The sequence below is a fragment of the Natrix helvetica genome (assembly GCF_964273705.1).
Source record: "Natrix helvetica genome assembly, chromosome: 5".
Taxonomy (NCBI): Eukaryota; Metazoa; Chordata; class Lepidosauria; order Squamata; family Natricidae; genus Natrix; species Natrix helvetica.
In genome coordinates, this window is record NC_138551.1 from 41,344,286 (window position 1) to 41,368,506 (window position 24,221).

General features: G+C 36.8%; 1 protein-coding gene across 3 annotated transcripts in view; it reads left to right on the top strand.

Annotated features, from left to right (window-relative positions):
* Window positions 1-23,945, top strand: part of GPC1 (glypican 1) — a 223,017-nt gene extending 199,072 nt beyond the window's left edge. For all 3 annotated transcript variants that reach the window (XM_081954331.1, XM_081954329.1, XM_081954330.1), the window contains 7 exons: window positions 824-1,215; window positions 13,728-13,893; window positions 15,166-15,296; window positions 16,412-16,531; window positions 20,232-20,365; window positions 21,815-21,990; window positions 23,388-23,945. In XM_081954331.1, the coding sequence (XP_081810457.1) occupies window positions 824-1,215; window positions 13,728-13,893; window positions 15,166-15,296; window positions 16,412-16,531; window positions 20,232-20,365; window positions 21,815-21,990; window positions 23,388-23,608 (1,340 nt within the window). In that variant the 3' untranslated portion in view covers window positions 23,609-23,945. The remainder of the gene's footprint in view (window positions 1-823; window positions 1,216-13,727; window positions 13,894-15,165; window positions 15,297-16,411; window positions 16,532-20,231; window positions 20,366-21,814; window positions 21,991-23,387) is intronic.
* The last annotated feature ends 276 nt before the right edge of the window (window positions 23,946-24,221 follow it).

Sequence of the window (24,221 nt, forward strand, 5' to 3'; positions counted from 1 at the left end):
AAATGCTTTGAAAAGATATAGTATTTGTTCTCTTTTAATAAATGTTAAATTGGTGGTAATGAACCAGCATGCTATCTGTCATGTTGTACTTTTTAAATCAAAAAGGTTTGGTAAGTTGTCAAATAATTTTCTAAATGTCCTCTTTTAATACCAAAGGCAAATATTGAAACCTTTTAGTCTTCATACATAGAACTACTAGATATATTTATTATTGATATATTCTCTTAAATAAGATGGTAAGCTTATGCACATACGTTTCTGTCAGCAGAAGAAGCATGGAAAATAACCTTTTAGCATCTTTTAATCCCTTTGACCTTTTATCGTATTGATTTATATAGTAATTTGCATATATTATCTTGGGAATTAAGCAGTATGATCAAATTGAAATGGAATTGTTGTCTGTCACTATTTCATTAAAAATATGTTTGGGCATATTTCACATAGATAATCTTTTGCCAAAATTTCATCAGTGCCTGATTTTCAAATATACAATAAATGAGAATGAATGTAGTGTTGGGTCTTACACATTCATGGTAATGTTGAAGAAGTATTATTTTGGGCATGGGATTTTTGGGAGAAATATTTCACAGTTCTGAATGTGAACCTGGTTTTGCATCTATGCAGTCAAACAACACAATGCAGATGGCAAGTATTCATTTTCTATGCTTGAGGATACAAGTGCACTAAACATACCAGGTTTTTTTATTTCTTTTTAGTAATGGTGCAATAAATTAATTTGAAGATGTCTTTAATTCAGGTTAATTTCATCCCAGAAATTCCAGATTCTTTTAGTGACCTGTTTCTCCTACTTTTTTTGTTTCAGGTTGCTTCCAGGATTTGTTAAACAAGTCAGAAAAGGCACTTTATGACACATTTCCTGGTATGTATGGAGACCTTTATCTCCAGAACGTAAAGCTTTTCAAAGACTTGTATAGTGAGCTGCGGCATTATTATCGAGGTCCCAACATCAATTTAGAAGAAGCCCTCAATGAATTTTGGACTCACCTGCTAGAGCGGCTTTTCAAGTTGATGAATCCCCAGTACCAGCTTCCTGATGAATATATGGACTGCATAGTGAAGCACTCGGAACAGCATAAGCCATTTGGAGACATTCCAAGGGACCTGAAGCTCAAGGCAACAAGAGCCTTTATTGCAGTTCGTTCCTTTGTGCAGGGACTTGGTGTGGGCAACGATGTTGTCAGAAAGGTCTCTCAGGTAGGTCAGCTTAAATTCCTGAGAATTTTTAAAGTACCTATTTACTCTGGGGAATATATTTACTGTTGTATTAGACAAGGCAGACAAATCCTTCAATTGGTGCAATTTCTGCTTTCCATAATTGATTATCTCAAGCAGAGAGCTCCCTTCAGATTTGTGAGTGCTGTTCCTAAAATTTTGTCACAGCAGGATCCACTCTGCAATTCAGCAAAGCAGTGGGACTCTTTTCATTTTGAGTGTTAAATTTCTGGGAGGTACCTTTTTCCCTTTGCTATATTACATCAGATCAATCTAGTGTCTGGTGTACTGCGGGGGGAGTGGGGGGAGACAAAAGCGACTACCAAAAGCTAAATACACTAGGAGGGCCTTGCGAGATGGCATCTGGATATTGAAACCTGGAAGCTACCCAAAGTCATTTGCTGTGTCTATAGAAGGAAATAGTAACAACATGTTAGGTAACCCTATTGAATAGTCAAATGCCTTCAGTAACTCACAAGGATAGAATATAGTTAGAATTAAAATTTATTTACATTTGTGGCTAGTTTTCATTGAATTCTAGATAACGTGGTCATCTTGTTAAAAAATGAATTGTCTTAGAATTATTTCATTGCAGCATTGTTGATTCCCCTGCCACTTTCATATTACTAGTTTTTCCAAAGTCATGGTTTTTCTATCAAAAACTACAATATGGTGAAATGGAGATATTTAGGATCCTATCATATGGCATTTCCAGAGAATTATAAAAAGTTAAATCATAGTAGCTTCAATATTCCTTAAAATATCAAGGGAATGAGTCTGAAGGAAACAAACTATCTATAGCTTTGCTCTAAAACATGTCCGTCATCTTTTATTCTTGATATTATAAAATGCACATGAACAGAGAAAGAATGTGTAGATTAACACAATAAAACACTGAGGTTTTCAGAGATTATTGTTATTTTACCTCCAATGGAAAGTTACATGTTTTTTTCAACACAAATGGCCTGTAAAATACATAATGTCTTCAGTTCATAAAGAAAAATAGCTCGAGTACCCAAATATTTTACGTATCAATGTGGTATTATAAATAATTTGAAAGTGACTGAGCCTTTATGCACAGCAGTAGCATTGGACTTTTGGGCCATCAAGCAGATTGAACAGAGAAGAACATAAGCTATATAAGAAGCTGACACAATTCAGATAAAAGTGTAAAGTTTTCTTGTTTTCCTTTTGGGTATTCAATATGCTTCATGTTTAAAATAATATGCCACTTGGGCATGAAAGTGTGAACTAGCTAGTTTAACCAGTCTGCCTTCATTCCCTCTTTCCTGGGTGCTCCCAATTCAGAAGTGTTTGGTTCATAAATTTAGAGATTAAGTCATGCATTCCAGGACAAATGACTTTTCTATGTCAGTAAATGCATTTATCTCCTGATTGGTGGTATGTGAACCAGCATTATTTTGCAAAGTAATTTTTTTGCATTTACAATTTGCAAAGAAATGCGTGTATGCATATTTGGGATGAAACAACTGCCACACCTTTTGTCATGCTTGCTAAAGCTTTGTTGAGTGGCAGAGCACAGTAACTATAGATTTTCTGGTGTATGTCTGTGAAAGCAAGGGGGGTGGGGGAAGATACATTTGAATGAAGGTAGCCTGAACTAGTGGAGTGAAGTTGTACAATACATGCAGGGAAGGAATAGAAAGTGAACACAAGGAAGGAAGAGGTGGAAGCTGCTTGGAACATTAAAAGACTTGTGTTATAGAGTGATGGGGAAGTACAATAAAAATAATCTATTTCTTGTATTTATACTCTAGTCTCATTAGATATCCCCTTGCAAGTATCAATAGTAAAATAAGCTTTCCTTTAGTATACCAAAGAAATGATCAATCATACAGTGCTGGAGAATAAACATTTAGAAACATTGTATTTCCTGTGCTTTGTTTGCAGAAGTTTGCCATGTAATTTCCTTTATCTAAGATAAAATACACCTAATTTGCATGATTGCTCAGCTCTGTATTCATATCTATCTGCAAAGATTTTTATTTATTTATTTCATATTACTTAATATGGATATAGCAATCTGTACCAGTCTTCTTGTAGTTGAACCTTATTCAGTAAAATCTGCTGTAGATAAAGCAAAGAAAAATACACTACTCATAAACCATCCTTAGAGAAAGCTAGTAAATTATAGGAAGGACTATGTTTTTGGTCAGCTCAAGCAACATTGACATTTTTAATTACTTCGGCTTCTTATTTTTGCTACCATTAAAGTTCCTTACTTGTCCCAGCTTCCAGGACTTGTATCTTTTGAACATTTCAACCATTTTGCTCTTCAGTTTGCCCTTCAATTGAATCATTACATTCCAGAAGCTCTTATAGAAATAGAAAGATCTGCATGCAGGCTGGATTGAAAGAATAGCGAATGAAAGCTTTTAACCAAATTGTCTGTTATATGGGCTCTCCCAACACCAAAGTCTCTCTTTCCCAGAAATGGCATAAAGCATTACTTCCCCCGTTAGTTATCCTCAATGAAGAGTAATTCAAACTCTTCTTTACTATTTTAAAATACCTTTATTTTAATATGAGTGAAATATATTGCTGTTTGATGGCCAGCCTAGAAATCTCTGCCAGACTTTTCTTAGCATATGTGAGATTTTACAACCTGCTAAGAAAGTATTTTGTATTATCCACAAGATAATCCCTGGTTAATACTTTCACATACCACTTTAATTCCTCTGGCAGGTTAGCAGAATTAAGGAAAATAGGCCAGTGCTGGAAGAAGCTTTTTGAATGAATCCACGAGAGTGCGTTTCACACACTATAAGGTGTTTTTTCAACAGTCACCCTGTGGTAAGCACCCTATGGAAGTTGTTCAGGTGAAAGAACCAACACAACAATATACCTTTGATTTTCTCTGTGACACGCTAGATCATGTGAACATTTTCCCCTGATCTTCTAAGTGTATTGACTTCCGGATAGCGATTTTTGTCCAATAATATGCTTCCTTTTCATAGCAGTAACCTGAATTAATAAACAAATGGAATGAGACTTTTTGTTCACATGTAATAGAATTATGTTAAAAGGTATATCAGCATAACAAACTTCACTGTGAAATGAAACGGCATTACTTAGGCACCAGATCTATTTTAGAATAGTGTTCCAAGGCCTAGGGACAAGTTATAAAGCTGGGTGATCATAATTAAGTGGTTTTTAATCACTTAATAATTATGTTTATCATGAAAATAGATTCATGTTACATTTTTAATGTCTCATGGTTCCAACAAAATAAACAAATAGTTACAGTATAATAATTCCGTACTTTATTCCATTAAGTAATGTTAATAAAGGAATGTTTCTACCATACATCCTTCTATAAATTTAGACTAGCTCTCCAGATTGCAATGCACTGTTCTGTTGGAAAACCATACCAGTTTCTAAGAGCAAATGCTTGAAAGACATACCATAACAGATTTTTTTTCATAATATCACAAAACATTTCTCAACATGTCTTCAGGGGACCAGGTTGGGGAAGGCTGGAATTGGCCCTTAGGCTCAAATTAGATTGATGTGACAAACCCATCTGTTAAAACAGATGGTGGACTTCCCCGTAGCCCCTCTCCCTCCTCCTATTCCTTTATCCCCGGTGGAATTCCTCTCTGGCAGAAGAAATCAGTGCTTGAAACAAAGAGTGCTCCATCAACATACCTTCTTTTGGCCTCAGTTTTGAGGTAAACTTTAAAAGAAAGATAGTATGTTGTTCCACATAGTGAAGAAATTTTTAAAAATCCAATATAAATTTTAAATCATCCTCCAGTTGAATTTTTTTTTTTTTGCATTCCTGAATTGCGTCAATATTTTTAATAAAAGAGAAATTGAAGAGGAGTACACTAGTTCCTTCTCCCCCTCATCAGTCTTGCCCTCATCATCCTACCAAGCTCTTTATGTTATGTAGGTTCCTGGAATTTCCACATCAGCCAGCCAGACAATTCTGAAACTTAGAATAGGGGAACTTCAGAAGACTTTTATGGAATTCCTTTTCTAAATCAAATAGCAGATAACTGCATATAAGAAGTGATTATCACAGAGAAATAAATTTACTGATAATATTGCTACAATTTACTCTGTACATACACATGCACACACACATCCACTGAGAAATATTTTTGGTGGATCAATAAACACATTCCCTTTAACTTAAACTTAATAGACTTGGACAAGCAGTTTGAGGAAAATAAATACCACTTCAGTATAGAGGATTATAATACATTTTCATTTTGCTGTCACACTCTATCCAGATGTCTTTTTTCCTCATAAAGGACCTGCTAGTTTTCTGTTTGTTTTTAAGGTGAATGCTAAATACCATATATGTCAAGCAACAATACTTGGAGTATTAGTCATTTTGCAACACAGGTGTTGTAACAGTTAAAATTCTCTTCTTTGCTATGGATTGGAAGTGACCATGGAGCAAGGGGCCTTGTTTTGATACCGTCATTTAGGTAGAATAAATACATGAATCCAGTCTTATAAAGGACTATTTATTGCCACATTGATTTAATTCTCTCTCTTCCCCCACGCACAACTCACAAAGGCATGTCAGTGCATTTCTCAACTTAGATCATAAGTAGACAATATTGGTAGGTGACAGCTTTCATAAAATGTAATTGTTTATCAAGAATAAAGCATCGCACTATTGCTGTGTTTGTAGCATTCCATTAGGCACTAAAATACAATATATCCCTGTATTAAAATAAATCTGTATTTTAATTTTGTTTTTTAGACTTTTGTGTATGTGTTATTTTAATTCGCTGTTTTCAAGTTTTATAAAATTTATGAAAATATGAATCTTTTTAAATCAAGAAAAAATACTCTACAGCAGATTATAAAGTCTAAACTAATCCCTAATTCAGTAGAGATTGTGTTCATCATTAAAAATTCTGACCTTTTTGTGTCCTTGATGGATAAAAATAAGTTAATGAATTTCATTTGAATGGGCTGATTATAGACTTACCATATTTATAGTATAAACAATTGTAGTCAAATTAATTTAAATGAGCATACCTATGAATAACTTAAGTCTGAATAATTATAGTTAGCCGTTAATACCCGTATGTGAGCTGGTAATATGCTTTCTGCTTATGTATTTATCTGAGAAACTAGTAAATTCTATTTTCATATCGCTTATAATTATGTTAACTCTGCAAACTGCTGAGCTTCCTGGCATATTTTAAAAAGAAATGTAAAAATGTTTTAACATAAATTATATCAAAGCTAAATGACATACTACTCTGATTTCCTATAAGGTAATTATTTAAAAAGACAAATAATTCTAAGGGTTGCTTAGTTGATGAATAAGTAACCTATAATTGAATTCTCAGCCAGAATACTTTGACATAGAAATAATAAAATGGATCTTTTAAAAATACATCATATAACATTGGCCTTGATGTCCTGCTTCTCCGTATTATTTATTCATGCATTGTATAGTATAATGTGCATTTTTCTTATGAACAAAGAGATTATTTATCAGGATTCTCAACCTAAACAATTGTAACCACTTTGTAATATGGCCATGGAAATTACGTGTTTAATATTCCTCAATTAAATGTAAAAGGAGATCTTAAAGTGTCAAGCAGAACATGCCTCTCTTTGATGAAAGCTTGTTAGAACACATCTGAATGAGATACCCCACCAACCAAAATTTAGCTCTCTAAAATTCCTGCTTAATGGGATCAGAATTAATAGTAGTAAATCAAATTATAAAAAGCAATGCTATTTTAGTAATGCATTTGCTACCAATAAATCAATTCTGCCCCATGTTGAGAAGTTGATAAATCAAAAAGTGGCTGAAGGCCAAGTGAAATTAAACTCTCCTTGAATATCTGAAAGAAGTGAGGGAGCTGTATGGATGTTAGGGGTAAAGAATTCCAAAGTATGGGAGGTGCCACAGAAAGGCCTCATTGTCTTGTTCATGGCAATTCAGATTCAAGGTAGACCTACCATAGTCAAGACATGTGTATCTACTTGTTGCCTTGATAATGGATTTGCCTTTTCTGGGTTAAGGTCGTCTTCTACATATGGTCTCATAGCAAGCTTGACAGAGAACTGTTCTCAATGAATGGGTAGATTCACCTCTGGCAGGATGGTGGTTGGTATAATGAAAGCCAGCTGGGTGGCTTTGGGCCAGTCATTCTCTCTCAGCCCAACTCACCTCACAGGTTGTTGTTGTGGGGAAAATAGGAAGAGAAAGGAATATTAGGTATGTTCACCATCTTATTTATAAAAATAATAAAGATAAGTTACAAAAATCTAAATAAATAATTTAATGTTGTGTTAGCATTATGCTTTATTAGTAATTTATAGTAGATAACCAAGACAGCAATGTCAGGAGAGTTGTTACCATGCTTTGGCTGGATTGACTTACCAGTAATTTCAGTATACATATTCAGGATCCATTATAATTTTTGTGTTACCTCCAAAAGCTACTTCAGAATGCATTATTGATCCTATTTGAATCAGTTCATGACTGTCCATCCTTTAGTATGCAATTTTTTTGTTGGAACCTCCTTTGATGACCCCAGTTCTATCGGATCACAATTCTTTCCTTGTTTATCTATGTCTGTTTCCATCTTGATGACTTTACATTCCAATATTGTTTCTTGACTATTCTAATGGCTCACTTAAATTCTGTAAGTCCTTTCTGAGATCATTGTCTTTCTTGGCTTTGGCTTCTTTTATGGACGGTTTCCACCATCGTTCTGACTTCCAGTTTACTTTCTTCTGTCTATTGGCAGTCTCTTTTCCATTCATTCTTTTTTTTTTTTTTGTAATAAAATGTTATTGGTTTTTCAAGATTTATAGGGAAAAGGGTAAATGGACAGGTATACAAATTTTGGCAGTTGCAAAATGTGTGAGGCCCCCCTCCCTCCATACCCATAGTATACATTTATATATAATGCATTAGTATATAATTGATTACAATCAGCATATTAGTTCTATTATTAAATTCAATCAAATTAAACATTACAGTATAAAATCCAAATATAATTCCATTTTCACTTTCGGTCAATTTATAATAATATGATTTTCTTGTTTATTTTTGTGATCTGAGTCTTCTTGCTATTGCCCCATCTCCCTCCACTGGCAGAGCTCTGGCCCCTCCCGTGTCCTGCGTGTCCGTTGTGGTGTCTGGTGGTTTCTCTAGGAGTGTTTTATTTTTTTCCATAAAGGCCTGCGCCTCTATGGGTGAATTAATTCTAATTCTTGTCTCCTCGCAGAATATCAGCATACCTTCAGGCATCAACCATCTAAACCACACCCCTTTCTGGTATAATTTATTCGCTAATTGCGAATAATTTTTTCTTTTTTCTCTAATCTTCTTAGGGATCTGCTTCAGAATGGTTATCTCCATATCATGATATGTCAATGCTTGCCCCCTTTGTACACCCAGAATTTCATCTCTTGTGCTTTTTCTAAGGAATTTAATGTGAACCTCCCTGGGTACATTGTGTGTTCTAGCATAAGCTGAGTTCACTCTATAAACCAGGTCTATATCCCACCCCATCTGTTGTTTTTCTTTGTGTGTGTAGTCAGCCAGAATGTTTGTCATGATGTCCCTTATATTTTCCCCATCTTCTTCTATAACATTTTGAAATCTAAGATAATAGGACATTCTCTCAAATTCTAATTTCATCTGTTGGATGTCAAGATCTTTGTTCCCTTTCTGCACAGCTTCCACCACCCCCCTCACCTCCTCCACCTCCCCTTCCACAAGATCCAGTCTCTGTGAGTTCTTATAAATTTGGGCTTGATTTTCTTTAATTTCATCTTTCATTTCCCTTAGCTGTTTCTTGATTTCCTCCTGGCCCTGTAAAATTTGTTGAAGCATTTGTTGAAAGTCCATCTCTATAGTCTTAGGTTGCATCAGTTCTGTTATCTTTGACTGTGTGGCTGGACTGGATGTTACAGATGTTGGAGCAGACGTGGCAAAGCCAGGTTTCCCAGGAGGTGGTCTTTTGGATGCCATCCTTTATAACATTAGAAGTTCAGTCCATATATAAGATAAACAGTTAGAAAAGAAGGGTAGCCAGGTGAGGTCCGGGAGCAGAAGAACCAAGCAGAAGAGAATCTCTCTAATAAGTCTGGCAATAGATGAAAGGTTTCCCCTAGAAAGTTCAAAAAATACCAATCCACAAGAGATTCCTCTGGGAGACACGGAGACAAAGACCGGAAGCCTGAATTTTAAAGGTGGAGTCAGGTTTCACAATTCATAAAGACAACGGAAGTGTGCCATCTTGCCCTGCCAGTTTTGGGCACAGAGGCATAACAAAGTTTTAAAAAGTTCCAAAAGTCCTCAAATCACAGTAGAAAGTGAAATTAAGTTGAAAAGAAAATCATCTCAACCTGGGTGAGGCTTCATTCGTTGGCTCTCCCCCCTCCTCCTTCCCCGGGGGCTGAGAGCAAAATTATTCCTCGCCGCTTGTCCAAGGGGGGGGGGAAACCCCCTCCCTCCAGCCGCGCCTCCAGAATACTCCGAAAGTTATTTTAAGGAAAGCTGACTAATTCTTCGTGCAAAATAGGGCATGAAGAGAGAAGCAACCTCACCGCACCGCAGCTGCTTCCTTCAATTGCTTCATTCTCCAGACGGCTTTAGCGAGGCGCGAGGCGCAGAAACGTGAGGCGCCCTCCGATCTAGCTCCCCGGTGCCTTGGGCGCGCGAGAGACCTCCCGCCGGCCGCCGCCGCTGCAGGAGCTCCCCGCGATGCCGCCCCTCCGGCAGGACCCCTCTGAGGGGTGTCCTGTGCCCCCCAAGGAGTGGGGAAGCCCACCGGAGAGCCGGAGCGGGCAAAGAGCTGCCCGTCGCCGCTGCCGCCAGAACCGGAACTCCTCTTTTCCATTCATTCTTTACTTCTTTGATTTCATTCCATAGTTCCTCTGGTTCCTTACTTGTGAAGTTTAGGACTTCAAAGCAGTTCCTAGCAATCTTGAAAATAGCCAGGATATGTTCAAGATCATATTGTAGAAATTGGATAACTTTGTTCTTCTTTAGTTTGATTTGAAACTTACAATACAATAATAGAATACAATAGCAGAGTTGGAAGGGACCTTGGAGGTCTTCTAGTCCAACCCCCTGCCTAGGCAGGAAACCATATACCATTCCAGACAAATGTCTATCCAACATCTTCTTAAAGACTTCCAGTGTTGGGGCATTCACAGCTTCTGGGGGCAAGCTGTTCCACTGATTAATTGTTCTAACTGTCAGGAAATTTCTCCTCAGTTCTAAGTTGCTTTTCTCCTTGATTTGTTTCCACCCATTGCTTCTTGTTCTATACTATACTTGAAAATAGTTTGACTCCCCCTTCTTTGTGGCAACCCCTGAGATATTGGAACACTGCTATCATGTCTCCCCTGGTCCTTCTTTCTCTTAAGCTAAACATACACAGTTCCTGCAACCGTTCTTCATATGTTTTAGTCTCCAGTCCCCTAATCATCTTTGTTGCTTTTCTCTGCACTCTTTCTAGAGTCTCCACATCTTTTCTATATCGTGGTGACCAAAACTGAATGCAGTATTCCAAGTGTGGCCTTACCAAGGTGGTATTAACACTTTACGTGATCTTGATTCTATCCCTCTGTTTATGTAACCTAGAACTATGTTGGCTTTTTTGGCAGCTCCTGCACACTGCTGGCTCATATTTAAATGGTTGTCCACTAGGACTCCAAGATCCCTCTCACAGTTACTACTATTGAGCAAGGTACCACCTATACTGTACCCATACACTTTGTTTTTCTTGCCTAAATGTAGAGCCTTACTCTTTTCACCATTGAATTTCATTTTATTAAATAGTCCCCAATGTTCAAGTTTGTCAAGATCCTTCTGTATCTTATGCCTGCCTTCTGGAATGTTGGCTGTTCCTGCCAGCTTGGTGTCATCTGCAAATTTGACGAGTTCCCATTTATTTCCTCATCCAAATAATTGATGAAGATGTTGAAGAGTACTGGGCCTAAAACAGAGCCTTGGGGTACTCCACTGCATACTTCCCTCCATGTAGATGCAATTCCATTGAGGACTACACATTGAGTGCGGTTGGTCAGCCAGTTACGAATCCATGTGGTAGTGTATGCACTATTGAAACAGTGACATCTATGCTGGCTTGGGCATATCATGAGAATGGCTGGTGGTTGGATCCCAAAAGATCTCCTGTATGGAGAATTAATGCAGGAAAAGCGCCCCAGAGGGAGGGCACAACTATGATACAAGGATATGTGCAAGAGAGATTTAAAGGCCTTGGGAATAGACATTAAAAGCTTGGAAACCTTCACCTCTGATCATTCAGCTTGGAGGCTTAAGGTGCAGCATGGCCTTCTCCAATTTGAAGAGACACTTGTTCGGCAGGCCGAGGCAAAGAGGCAGTCCCGAAACCAGTAAAATCAGGGGTCTGGGCAGATTGCCCTCAGTGTGCCACTCTTATATTGGCCTTTAGTCACACCAAATGCTGTTTTAGGAACTCTTTCCAGAGCACAATACCATAGTCTTTCGAGACTGAAGGATGTCAATGACATATCCTGCTTGGTAAAGGTGCATAATAAAATTAGTGGTCAATATCTTGTTTTTCTGTTGACTAGCAACCCAGATTCATAAACTGAGATTTGAAATGAAGTTGAAAACTATGCTTTTTGCTAACTACCTTTTAGTTTGGCCATCAGAATTTTCCCATCATATCTATAACCTGATCAATAACAAGAATTTAATACATTTCTGAGGTATATTACAATAGATAACATAAGACAAAATAGATGAGGAAAAAGTCCATTATCTCTTGTATTTTTCAAAGTTCAAACTTTATTTGAGTTCTAAATTACAGTTAATACTACCTATGTTTTGATACAATAATTGAATTGAGACCCATAGTGATGGAAATGAGGAAACTTGTCAAATACTGACTTTATTGTCTGATTTCAGATTCATGGAAATTTTAGTAAATTTTTTGCCAAAGTTTATTTATTTATACATAGGTACATAATGTACATAAATACATAACCACAATTCTGTCATTAGAGCTTTTAAAAAATCCTCTGGAACAGTTGATACTGAATATTCAGAGATTATTTCATGTTTGATTTTCAGTAGGCTTTGATATGGTAAGGAGCGTGGTGGCTCAGTGGCTAAGACACTGAGCTTGTCAATCAGAAAGGTTGGCAGTTCGGCAGTTTGAATCCACAACACCACATAATGGAGTGAGCTCCCGTTACTTGTCCCAGCTTCTGCCAGCCTAGCAGTTCGAAAGCATGTAAAATCCAAGTAGAAAAATAGGAATAACCTTTGGTGGGAAGGTAACAGCATTCCATGCACCTCGGCATTTAGTCATGGCAGCCATTTGACCACAGATGTCTCTGGCTCTTCAGCTTTGAAACGGAGATGAGCGCCACCCCCTAGAGTTGGGAACGACTAGCACATATGTGTGAGGGGAACCTTTACCTTTACCTTGGTATGGTAAATCATGGTGATGCTCTTCAAATTCTGCACTACCTGGCTGAATAAGCAAATAAACATGGTGTTATTATATCATTTGCAATTTGACAATTCTTTATAGATATCTTATTAGTGTAGCAGTTAAGTCATTAGACTAGAAAGCAGGAGACAGTGAGTTCTAGTCCTTCCTTAGGCACAAAGCCTGCTGGGTGATCATGGGCCAGTCACTTTCTCTCAGCCCTAGGCAGGAAGCAATGGCAAACCACTTCTGAAAAACCTTGCCAAGAAAACTTCAAGGACTTGCCCAGGCAGTCTCCAAGAATCGGACATGATTGAACAGAAGGGGGGAAAGTATTTTAGAACCATTGCTGGCATCTGTAATATTTATGTGCTTGTTTCTTTATTCTTCTGTCCTTTTTTAAATTGGCAGGACATCAAAGAAACAATTTAGACCTGAATATATTCTAAATGTTCAGATTTCAGAATAATAATATAATAATAATAATAATATATTTATTTCTTAGCCGCACCCTCTCCCGAAGGACTCGGGGCGGCGTACAACGAAACATACGAAATAAATATGTAAACAAAACAAACATATAGCAAAGACATACACTGAAACATACACAAGGAGGAGGTCGATTGATAAAAACAGTTAAAATACAGTATATAAAACCCCTAGAAATTAAATATAATTAAAATACCCAGTTAAAAACCCGTCAGGAGCGATATGGTTAGATCAAAGTTGAGCCAGGCCAGCTGCTTGGAATAGGTGGGTCTTAGAATGCATGGTTTTCAAGGATTTTGAAATTTTTCATTCTGATCATCTCTGAAAAGTAGTCCTACTTTGAAATTAAGTGGGCTGTGTCCAAGGATTTCATATAAGAAACAAACTAGTTGTCTATTTAATGCACTTAGTTTTAAATTTTATATAGATTATCTCTACACACGTACAAAAATACTTTTTCCCCTTTTAAATACTGGGTTGCGTTTTAGGTTACATGTTGTGTTTGACAATTGTTATATTATGTCCTTAAGAAATAATGGTTTCTTTGTTTTTAAGGTCCCTTTGAGCCAGTCTTGCAGTCGTGCTATTATGAAATTGATGTATTGTGCACACTGTCGGGGCATGTCAAACATTAAGCCATGTAATAGCTATTGCCGTAATGTCTTGAAGGGCTGCCTGGGCAATCATGCTGACCTGGACACTGAATGGAAGAACATGATTGGTAAGATCTACAGATGCCTGCCTGAAAAAATTGCTTTCATTGACATTTTTTTTTTTAGCTCTTTTGTTTCCTTTTAGTTAAGCAATGCAAGGTTGGAGATCAATTGATGCATGCATTAGAGGAATATTTTCGATACCTTTGAAGCATCACTTCTTCCTTTATGTAATTCTCCATACTTTTGAAATTCCATAGTTCCCATAATGGATTATGAGTCTTTCAAGTTTTTCACAAGACACCAGGCTATAGAATCTCCAAGTATTCATCAGTACCACAGATTGGATGATTTTAAGCAGTTAAAAAAATTAATGACTTCAGAAAAAGAATTTTTTTAACAATGAGTAAAAAGTTCAGTCACCTTCAAATTGAACTCTATTTCTAGTAAACTACCTGGGCACATTCATGTAGAAAAAGTTTAAAAATTGAAAAATAGTTCTCAAGCATAATTATAACATTTTGTTTTGTATGTTGCTATTTAAATATTCTTACATTTATTGTAGCACTTTATCCTTCTTTCTTTGAGTGGGACAATATTTAACTGTTTGTCCGGATCTAAACTAATTGATTGATTGAATGTTTTCGGCCAGTGTTGACTCTTAATGACAACCACATACATAGATTTTCTTCGTGACGATCTGTCTTTCGATCCTACAGGTTTTTCAACAGTACATTGCCATTTTAATTGAGGCCATCCACCATTACAGACTTCACAAAAGACCCTAGGGCAGGGGTGTCCAAACTTGGGAACTTTAAGACTTGTGGACTCCAACTCCCAGAATTCCCCAGCCAGGGGAATTCTGGGAGTTGAAGTCCACAAGTCTTAAAGTTCCCACGTTTGGACACCCCTGCCCTAGGGTTTTGGATAATGAGTCTAAAATAGGAGGGGATAAGATTATTCATATTTGCCTTGAGTGAGAATGCTGCATTCATATGTTTGATGTTCCATTTGTTTAGTTGGTTTGTTATCCATACCATAAAGAGTTTTCTCCGGCACCGAAGTTCGAAAGTGTCAATACTTTTCCAATCCTGTCTCTCTAAAGTACAACTTTTGCCTACATTAAGTATCACAGGAAATGCTACTGTTTCCACTGTTCTGATCTTTGTAGGTGTAGGTAAAATCATGGTTTCTAAATATCTAGGATATAAATATATAAAATATTCCATTGATGCATGTTGCATTTTCAATACTTATTATAGTAATTATAAAAAAGCCATCTCAAATGATTTGTTTCGTATGCTTCTTAATCAGTATCATTTTATTATTTTCCCCAATAGATTCATTACTGTTGGTGGCTGATCGTTTTGATGGACCATCTAATGTAGACGTTGTAATTGGTACAATTCATGCTAGGATTGCTGAAGCCATTTCAAACATGCAAGAAAATAAAGAATCTATAACAGCCAAAGTAAGAATTAAATTGTGAACTTCAGAATATTTACCTCTTATATATTTAATTGCCTGTATTTTTCTTATTGCTCCTCCCCCCACCTCCCCTGAATATTCATGGTATTTCCTGTAAACAGTCACCTAAGCATGCCAACTGACTTTGGATCACACCCTGGGTATTCTGAGCCAGTGACATTTAATGACAAGTTACCACGAGAGGATTCCATTGTTTCTACTAATAAAAAATAGACATGTTATTCTTGCAATTCTTCAGAGCTCAATAGGTGGAAATCCACTTTTACTGTCATATAAGAATTATTAAACCCTAGACCTGTCATCTTTAATTTGTAGTGTTGACCGGAATGTGTCTCCTTCCCAGTATAAGAGTGAGCTCACTGACTCCTTCCCAGTATTAGAGTGAGCTCACTGTGAGATTTATCTGTCTCTTCCTCATCACCTTTGATTACCAAACATTTATCCTATATGTGTTCCTGAACAGAGTGTAATATTTTAGCCCAGCATAAAAGAAATTTGCTCCATCACAAACCCTGCAGCTTCCTATCCAATTGACCCTGATGTGAACAGCATAATTTGAGGTCTTGGACCCCAGCTATTATTCTCATGGAACAGAAGAATTGTAATTAAGCTGCTAAAAGAAAGTGCATCAGGAACTGACTAGCAAGAAAATAAGTCACCAATAGACTGACAGAAAGAAAAAGAGAGAACATAGTACTGCTGCCTAAAATATAGTGATATAAAGCCATCAGTTCAGAGTGAGAATGGCTTCAAAATCCATTAATCATTAGATTGCTAAGGAAACCAACAAAAGAAAGCTCTAGGGTGGGGTTTTTAAATTCACTAATTATTATGCATATATGGCATCCCATATCGATACTAGTTTCTGAGGGCTTAAGCAACTTAGAAAAATAGAACTCATTGTGCTATACATTTTTAAATCAGCCATTTGAAACAAACAAAACAAAAATACTAGTATGAAATATATAGGAAATCAGAATGTCTTCATATTTGAAATGAATTTTAAGTAAATTTAATATTGGGGAAGTCAATGTGCAGAGATTTACCTGGTAGAACTTCCTTTTTTTCCTTAAATGTGGTTTTCTTTTATTTCCCCAGATTTTTCAAGGTTGTGGAAATCCCAAACTCAGTACAAAAGCTGCCAATGTGGAAGATAAGAAGAGGCGGGGGAAATATGTCACTGAAGATAAACCTCCTGGGCTTAGTTCAGAGAAATTTGTGAGTGCAGAGGGTTTGTTTGATTTAACTCTGCACTAGAACTACTTGTGTAATCTGTTAATCAAAATGTTCCTTAGGCCTTGTAAAGATGTTCATTGTGTAAAGGAATACACACAGTGTAAGCACCGTTTAGCTTCGGTATGGAGCCTTTCTTTCATTGGAAGAATACACATCACTAACCTGTAAAAATGAAAGTACCCTTTTAGCCAATCATCAAAAGACACTTTTATAATAATAATAATAATAATAATAATAATAATAATAATAATAATAATAATAATAATAATAATAATAATTTTATTTGATTAGCCGCAACCCTCTCCCGAAGGACTCGGGGCGGCGTACAATCAAACGGATAAAAATACACATGAAACAAACATATATACAAAAGAACAAAGACATATACATATGTGCATAGAGGAGGATTGACTTATAAGTGCAAGACAGTTAAAAATACAATTTAAAATCCCCTTAGATAAAATTACTAAATTAAAAAACCCATCAGGAGCGTTACGAAGTTATGGTCGAGCCAGGCCAGCTATTTGGAAAAGGTGGGTCTTGAGCTTGACACGGAAGGAGCGGAGGTCAGTAGTGGTCCTAATATCCGGGGGGAGGTCATTCCACAGGGCTGGGCCCGCCACAGAGAAGGCTCTGCTCCTAGGCACCGCCCCATGGCACTGTCTGGTAGACGGCACCTGGAGAAGTCCCTCTCTGTGCGAGCGGATGGGTCGTAGGGATGTATGGGGCAGAATACGATCCCGCAGGTAACTAAGTCCTGAGCCATGGAGCGCTTTAAAGATCGTAATCAAAACCTTGAAACGCACTCGATAGACCACAGGAAGCCAGTGCAGCTCGCGCAGGAGAGGTGTCACATGGGAGTACTTGGTACTCCCCATAATCACCCGCGCGGCCGCATTCTGGACCAACTGCAGTCTCCGAGTGCATTTCAAGGGAAGCCCCATGTAGAGAGCGTTACAGTAGTCCAGGCGAGACGTCACCAGCGCATGGGTGACTGTGCGTAAGGCGTCCCGGTCCAATAGGGGGCGCAATTGGCGCACCAGGCGAACCTGGTGGAACGCCCCCCTGGCCACGGCTGTCACATGTTCATCCATAAAAACGCACCAAATCCTTAGCAATCCTGCTTACCAATATAAGGAGTTATTTTTCACATGTTTAGACTCTCTGCAAGTAAAAATGTTTCTATCTCATCTAGTAATCATGGGCAACTCAGAGCCATACTTTACAATAACATAAATTGCAGTTATATCATGTATTTTAGAAATGTGCAAATCTCTAAAATTTTGCAATATTTGTGTAATAATTACAGAGGCTATCGCGAATGATTTGCTTGGCATGCTTCTGAGCCAGTATCTGCTTATTCTGGTAGCTGTTGAGCTAGGGGTTGGAAAGGGAGAGAAGATGCTGAGAGATTGAGAGAGAAGGGCCAAGGGATAGAATATTGGTAGCAGCAAACAGGAGGGAAGATCACTGAGAACTGACATACACATCAGGCAAAGGAAGCAATAGTAGGACCAGGTGTGATTCTAAAGGAAAGGAAAAAGGGACACCAGCCTGCTGTACTCACTGTATAAAATCATTCTGGGATCCCTTTGCAGTTCAGCTAAACTACAGCCAATCTTTGAAAGAAGATAAACACTTTGAAAGAACATAATATGTTTGTAAAATAGAGACAGCTGATGGGTTGAGTCTCCCCGGATTGTATCCAACATCTAAACACTGCTAGCACTGGCAACAAAATCCCCCTGATTATTAACATAAGATTTAAATCAGGTAAATGTGATCTGCCACTACTTTGCAGAAGATACATAAATAGACTTTCTCGATTGAGAATTATTGCATCAATGTGCAGTGAAAGTGTCTTAACTGTAAATATTTTAGTATGGAGTAGCCAGTTTATTTTCCTTAACAGTGTCTTGAAACATAGCCTTTCTCCTGCTTTTGTTTTGGGATGTCTTTCAATAGCATCCAAAGTTCCATTTCCATTGCTAGTCTTTATTCTACACTAAAGAATTCTATCAGCCACATTCTTCAAAAAAAGAAAACAATCAAGAATATTTTCTCATTTGCTTTATTGATCAGATTTGTTATTCCGTTTTCATTATTATTGTATAAATCCAAAGCAGAAGTGCAAACTAGACATAAAATCATAAAAATATGAAGTCTTTATCAGATATAAAAAGTGTTATCTCAGAACGTTGCCTCTGAAAATTTATGCCATTAAAAGTTTCTTGGTCTGTATTTAATATTTATATATTCCTAATGTTATATTTTCTTGTTTTGCCACCTACAATTTTTAAAGTATCTTTTTCCCTTTCTTACATTTCTCAGTTAGAGCAAAAATCTGATCTGCACATGCATTCCCCAACATAACACTATAGTGGTCTTCCTAAATTTTGCCTCCTGTCCTCTCTTGTACCCTTTCAGTCCCAATTCTTGCAAAACATCTTCCCAGCTACACATAAACTAATCTTCCTGTAGGATTTGCCTTTTTTCTCATGACTTACCTTTGCAGAAAGGAAGAAAAATGACATTCTTTCAAGACTCAGTCGGATCTGTAATCTTCACACATTTAAAAAAGTCATACTATCACAGCACTAAGCAAACTACATCTGCTTTTGCAATTTATACATACAAACTTATCATTTTCCCATTTTCTTGAAGCATTTCAAGTTTCCATTTCATCCATTTTTTTTCATACAAACAGTATATCCATTTTTCAAAACCTCCGTTTCATTCTCATATAAAATTCAAAAATAGTCCCTCCAGTCATCCTTCAGTTCGGTTTCCTCTCAAAATATCTTATCACTTTTGTTTTTAATTTCACTCATTTCATCTGTCTTCTAATACTTTTTCCTGCAGGACTCATGCAGTCATCCTACTTCAACAGTTGTTTCTTTAATTTCTTTCTTGAATTTTCATGGCCATCTCATGGCCTTCATTCTTATACCATTATCTCTTTAATCCTTGCCTTTTCGTAGTTTCAGTTATAATATATAGCTATTATTTTTCATTTCATTTGTTAATGTATGCCCTTTCCCATTTACTCCTCCTTCATGTCACAATCTATATGCCGTTGTTATCATTTGATTGCCCCACAGATGTAGACCTCTGACACCCATTATGGCTTTTGAAAATCAAGGCTTTCACATAACACTTTTTAATAAAATCGATGAGATGTAGACTAGTTTACTAGCCTTTGTAGTTTTAATGCCATGTGTAATATTCCCAGATAATGATAAGAATAATATTGATCAGTTGTGACACTATGTGATAAATATAACCAAAAATTAATTTTATCTCAAGCATAGCCATACCATTTTATGCAAGCTAGCATTTCTAGACTGGAGATTTTATTACAAGCCAATTTAATGTATAAAATAATGTATCTTTAATTGTTGTTATATACTAAAATGGGTAACAGTCCAGGGATGGTTACAGCAGAGAATAGAGTAGGGTAGAATAGAATAGAATAGAATAGAATAGAATAGAATAGAATAGAATAGAAACGAAACAGAAACAAATGTTGTTTTTAGTTTATTTTGTTTTTAGTCACATTACAATTGTCCTCTATTTGAATGGTCTTGGAATGCATTTATAATGTAAATACAGAATGTACAGAATGTAAAGCTGTTGATGTTAAAGTGTTTTTTTCAATCTTAATTACTCTTCCTAATGACAGGTTTTAGATGCCAAAGGGAAGCTGAGGGACATAAGAGATTTCTGGGCTCTTCTCCCATCAACACTTTGCAATGAAAAAATATCATCTGGTTCTGTAAATGAGGATAGGTGCTGGAACGGAATGACCAAAAACAGGTAAGGCTAATCAGCTGTGAAATAATGAGGCCCATTTATTATACCATGCTTCAAAACATTTAGGTTATGCGTAGCAAATAAACATTTCAAATTTCCTTTTGTATTGTACTATTGTGTATCACATACATTGATACACAATAATCAACTTTTTTAAAAAAAACATCTTTTTAAAAATTTAAAACAGTGCATAAATTTCTTAGTAGAAGCATTTCTTGAAAATATTTGACAATTTTTGGAAAATTGTTACTGAAAAAAAATGAGATGTGCCACCTTATCACATAAATTATAGAGTGTGACATAGTCACCAGAAAGTATTGACTTTTCTTTAGTTTCAACTAAACAGACCTTGGAGCTTGTTGGGACATATAAGAGGGGCATCAGAAATGACTTATATATGCAGGTAAGTTGATATTGAGAAGTAACTCTTCAAATAACCACATCAAAAAAAATCCAGTGTTTTAGGGATTATCAGACACAAGCCAGCCACATTGGGAAACTCATACTCTCATCTACAATTTTTATGAAGTTTTAGAGCTTGGAAAAGTAAAATGTTATTACAGAGGTGGATAGGAAAGAAATTAAATGAGATGAGGCAATAATTAATTGTCCTATCTTTATTTAGACAGGTGAAGCTCAAAAGAGAAGACTGGTCTAAAAAAGCTTAGGCAGCTATTCACAAAATTCATTGATATTATACTTCCATTTCCCTAGGTCAGGGGTTCTCCACCCTTTCTTCACCATGGATCCCTTTAAATACCACTAAGACTTAACTCAAGATATAGATCGTAAATTTCTTCATGCCTTTGTGGATCCCCTGTGATTATATCATCACTTCCCAGGGGTCCCCGGACCAAAGATTGAGAACCAGTTCTTGACAGTCTTCAAGGAAGGCTGCTGCCTTCTGTTTAAACACTAAAATAAATTTGCCATTTATCAGAAGAGGAAGCCCAGTACCACAGCTATCAGCTTGTCAGAACAGTGGAAAGACTTGTAACCTCTCTCAAATTTAGTATAGCCTGAAAAACTGATTCACTTTCAGAAGTCAGACTTACTTTGAGGCTGTCTTCCTCTTCCAGGGACAAATTTTCCACAGGCTCCAATATTTCCACTATATTCCTGGGCCAAAGGCAAAAAAGTATCAAGCAGAAGTTCATAATTCATGTCTAAAGGATCACTGACTAGATTCATGAAATACAAAGATGAGATAGTGACCAAAACAATCAGTTTTCATTTTTCTTCTGTTCTTATTTTTTTATTCTATCTCTTTTCTTTTGCCACTTTCCCATGGTAACTAGCTAGTGGATAACAATAAGAAAAGAAAATGGGAAATCAATTTTTTTTAAAAGAGTGAGTTAGGCTCCCACCCACTGAGTAAGTCCAGTTGGATCTCCATGAAGTCCAGTTCTCCAGAATTAGCTTTCAGCATGAACATATACATACTCTTTACAGATACCTTCCAGATGTGATGGGAGATGGTCTAGCCAATCAGATCAATAACCCAGAGGTTGAGGTCGACATCACCAAACCGGACATGACTATTCGCCAGCAAATCATGCAGCTGAAGATTATGACAAATCGATTGCGCAATGCATACAATGGAAATGATGTGGATTTCCAGGATACAAGTAGGTACAAGCTTGAGAAAATGGGACTATTCATAACATTGCATGTTTAATAAGCAAAAGAGAGGTTCATACACAGTTGTGATACTCAGTGTTCAGAACACTGGACAATTATCCCCCTGTTAATTTTCAAGGACTGGATTTTTAATCTAGAAGAAGGCATTGCTCAAGTGTCAGAAGCATTAATGTTTACTGATAATCCAAATGTCTTTCTTTTTGTCAGGTATTACCAAAAATGCATGTATCCACAACTCTCATACACTAATCAAAGTTAATCGAGTGAGTGAGTGACAGTTAAGGCATTGTATAATGGGTAATGAAAGTAGTGTGAATCATCCAGATTAATATGTGAAATAAATTCTGTCCCAAATGGCGCCCCCATAGCATAAGAATTCTTATAATTTCAGAAGAAGAGAATTTAGGTAACTCAGGATGAACTTGGAGTCCTCAGTGTTCTCCAAGCTTGTTTGTTTCCTTGCAGATATTTCATTACCCAACTAAGTAATATCAGTCAGGTTATGAAATATCTGCAAGCAAGCAACCAAATTTGGAGACTCCAAAATTGTGAGGCATGAGAGATCAGGTCCACCCATGAAGGTTCAATTAAACTGATTTATTGCTGAAGCCTATGCCCAAGAATCTTCTGAACTAATGTTCAACACCTGGTTAGTTAGTTACGGGCCAGCGGCACTCAAGAACAAGCGTTGGACTTTCTTAGCTTGAGGCTATGTAATGATTCTAGGCTGATCCCCCTTTTCATTTCACTCCCAGGTTGGTTTTGTCATTCCTTTTCCTATATTAATTCTTATAATTAATTTAAGAATCTTTCTTAAAATTAATATTCCTATTGCAAGACTAATGTGAAATTTGTCTGAATCTAATTCTTTACTTTAATTCAAGATTTCCAAGCATTTTGGACTGGTAGGTAGATCTAAAGCATGACGAATATATCTTAGGCTGTGTTTCAAAATTGCTAAATTGCAGGGTGGAAGCTTACCAAGAAGTTGTCATGATAGGCATAGTCACCATGAAATACTCATTTCCCAGGCAAAATAATTAGGTTGCTTCCCACCCTTTCCTGTGCTCTCCATGATGTTCTCTGCCATTTCAGTTCTCCACTTGGTTCTGAACATACTTCCAAAGATATGTACAAAGGGATGCAGCTTTTACCATTATAGCCACCCACTATTGTTAAATTCTATGACGAGCCAGGGAGTCAATCTAGGACCCACTAACATTTTGAAAAAGAAAGATAATGCTGGAGTTGAATCTAATTCTGCCTTCTTCTATTCTGCATGACAGGCAATTGCAGATTAACCTACAATATCTACAAAAAAGATATTGGCTAGAATTCAGTTTTTTGAAGAAGTACATACTAATTTGAATTTTGTGTTGGCCAGGTGATGACAACAGTGGTTCTGGAAGCGGTGATACCTGCCTGGATGAAGTCTGTGGGAAAAGACTGTCCAAGAATTCTAGCACCCGGCCACCAGAAATACATCCTATGCCTAAACAGTCAGGACAAGGCATTGGCGGAAATAACAGCAATGTACTTTTGCCTTCATACTTCCTTTTATTACTTTCTTTGGCTGCTATAGTAGCCCAGTACCTGTGGCGGTAACTTGTTTGAGCAGCTGCAAAAGAAACTGTAGTGGCTAAGTCTTAACTTTGCCAAAATGGTGGACATATTTAATTCAACTTGATTCAACTTGGCAAAATGAAAGAGACAAAAGTTCTTGATGGTTTGTGATAATCTGGCAGTGCTAGAGTTGGTTATTTTTCCTTTTCTTCCTTCCTTCCTTTCTTTCTTTCAAATATTGGGCCTTTCCTTCTGTCCTCCATTTAAAAAAGCCTTTTATTTGCCAAAAAGAGATACCTGGGGGCTGTGTTTAATACACCTCCCCCCCCCCCAGGCAACACCATTCATTGACTGGAATAAAGATATGCAATATCTCGTATTTTTATTTAACTCTGGCATTATATTTGGTTCAGAACAATACATCTTTTTCATTTATACATTTTCAGACTGCTCTAAAAGGGGTTCAGCTCATAATTTTCCATTCACGAAAGCGAAGAGAGTCTTTCCTTTGCATAAGATGTAAGAGTATTATTTTGTACAATCTCAGTTAACATCTCAATTAACAAATGAATTTTTATCCCAGAGTTTGGAATGAAGGTCCTTAATTTTATTTTAAAAAATTCTGCTTAAAGTAATCATTGCTATCCACTAATAT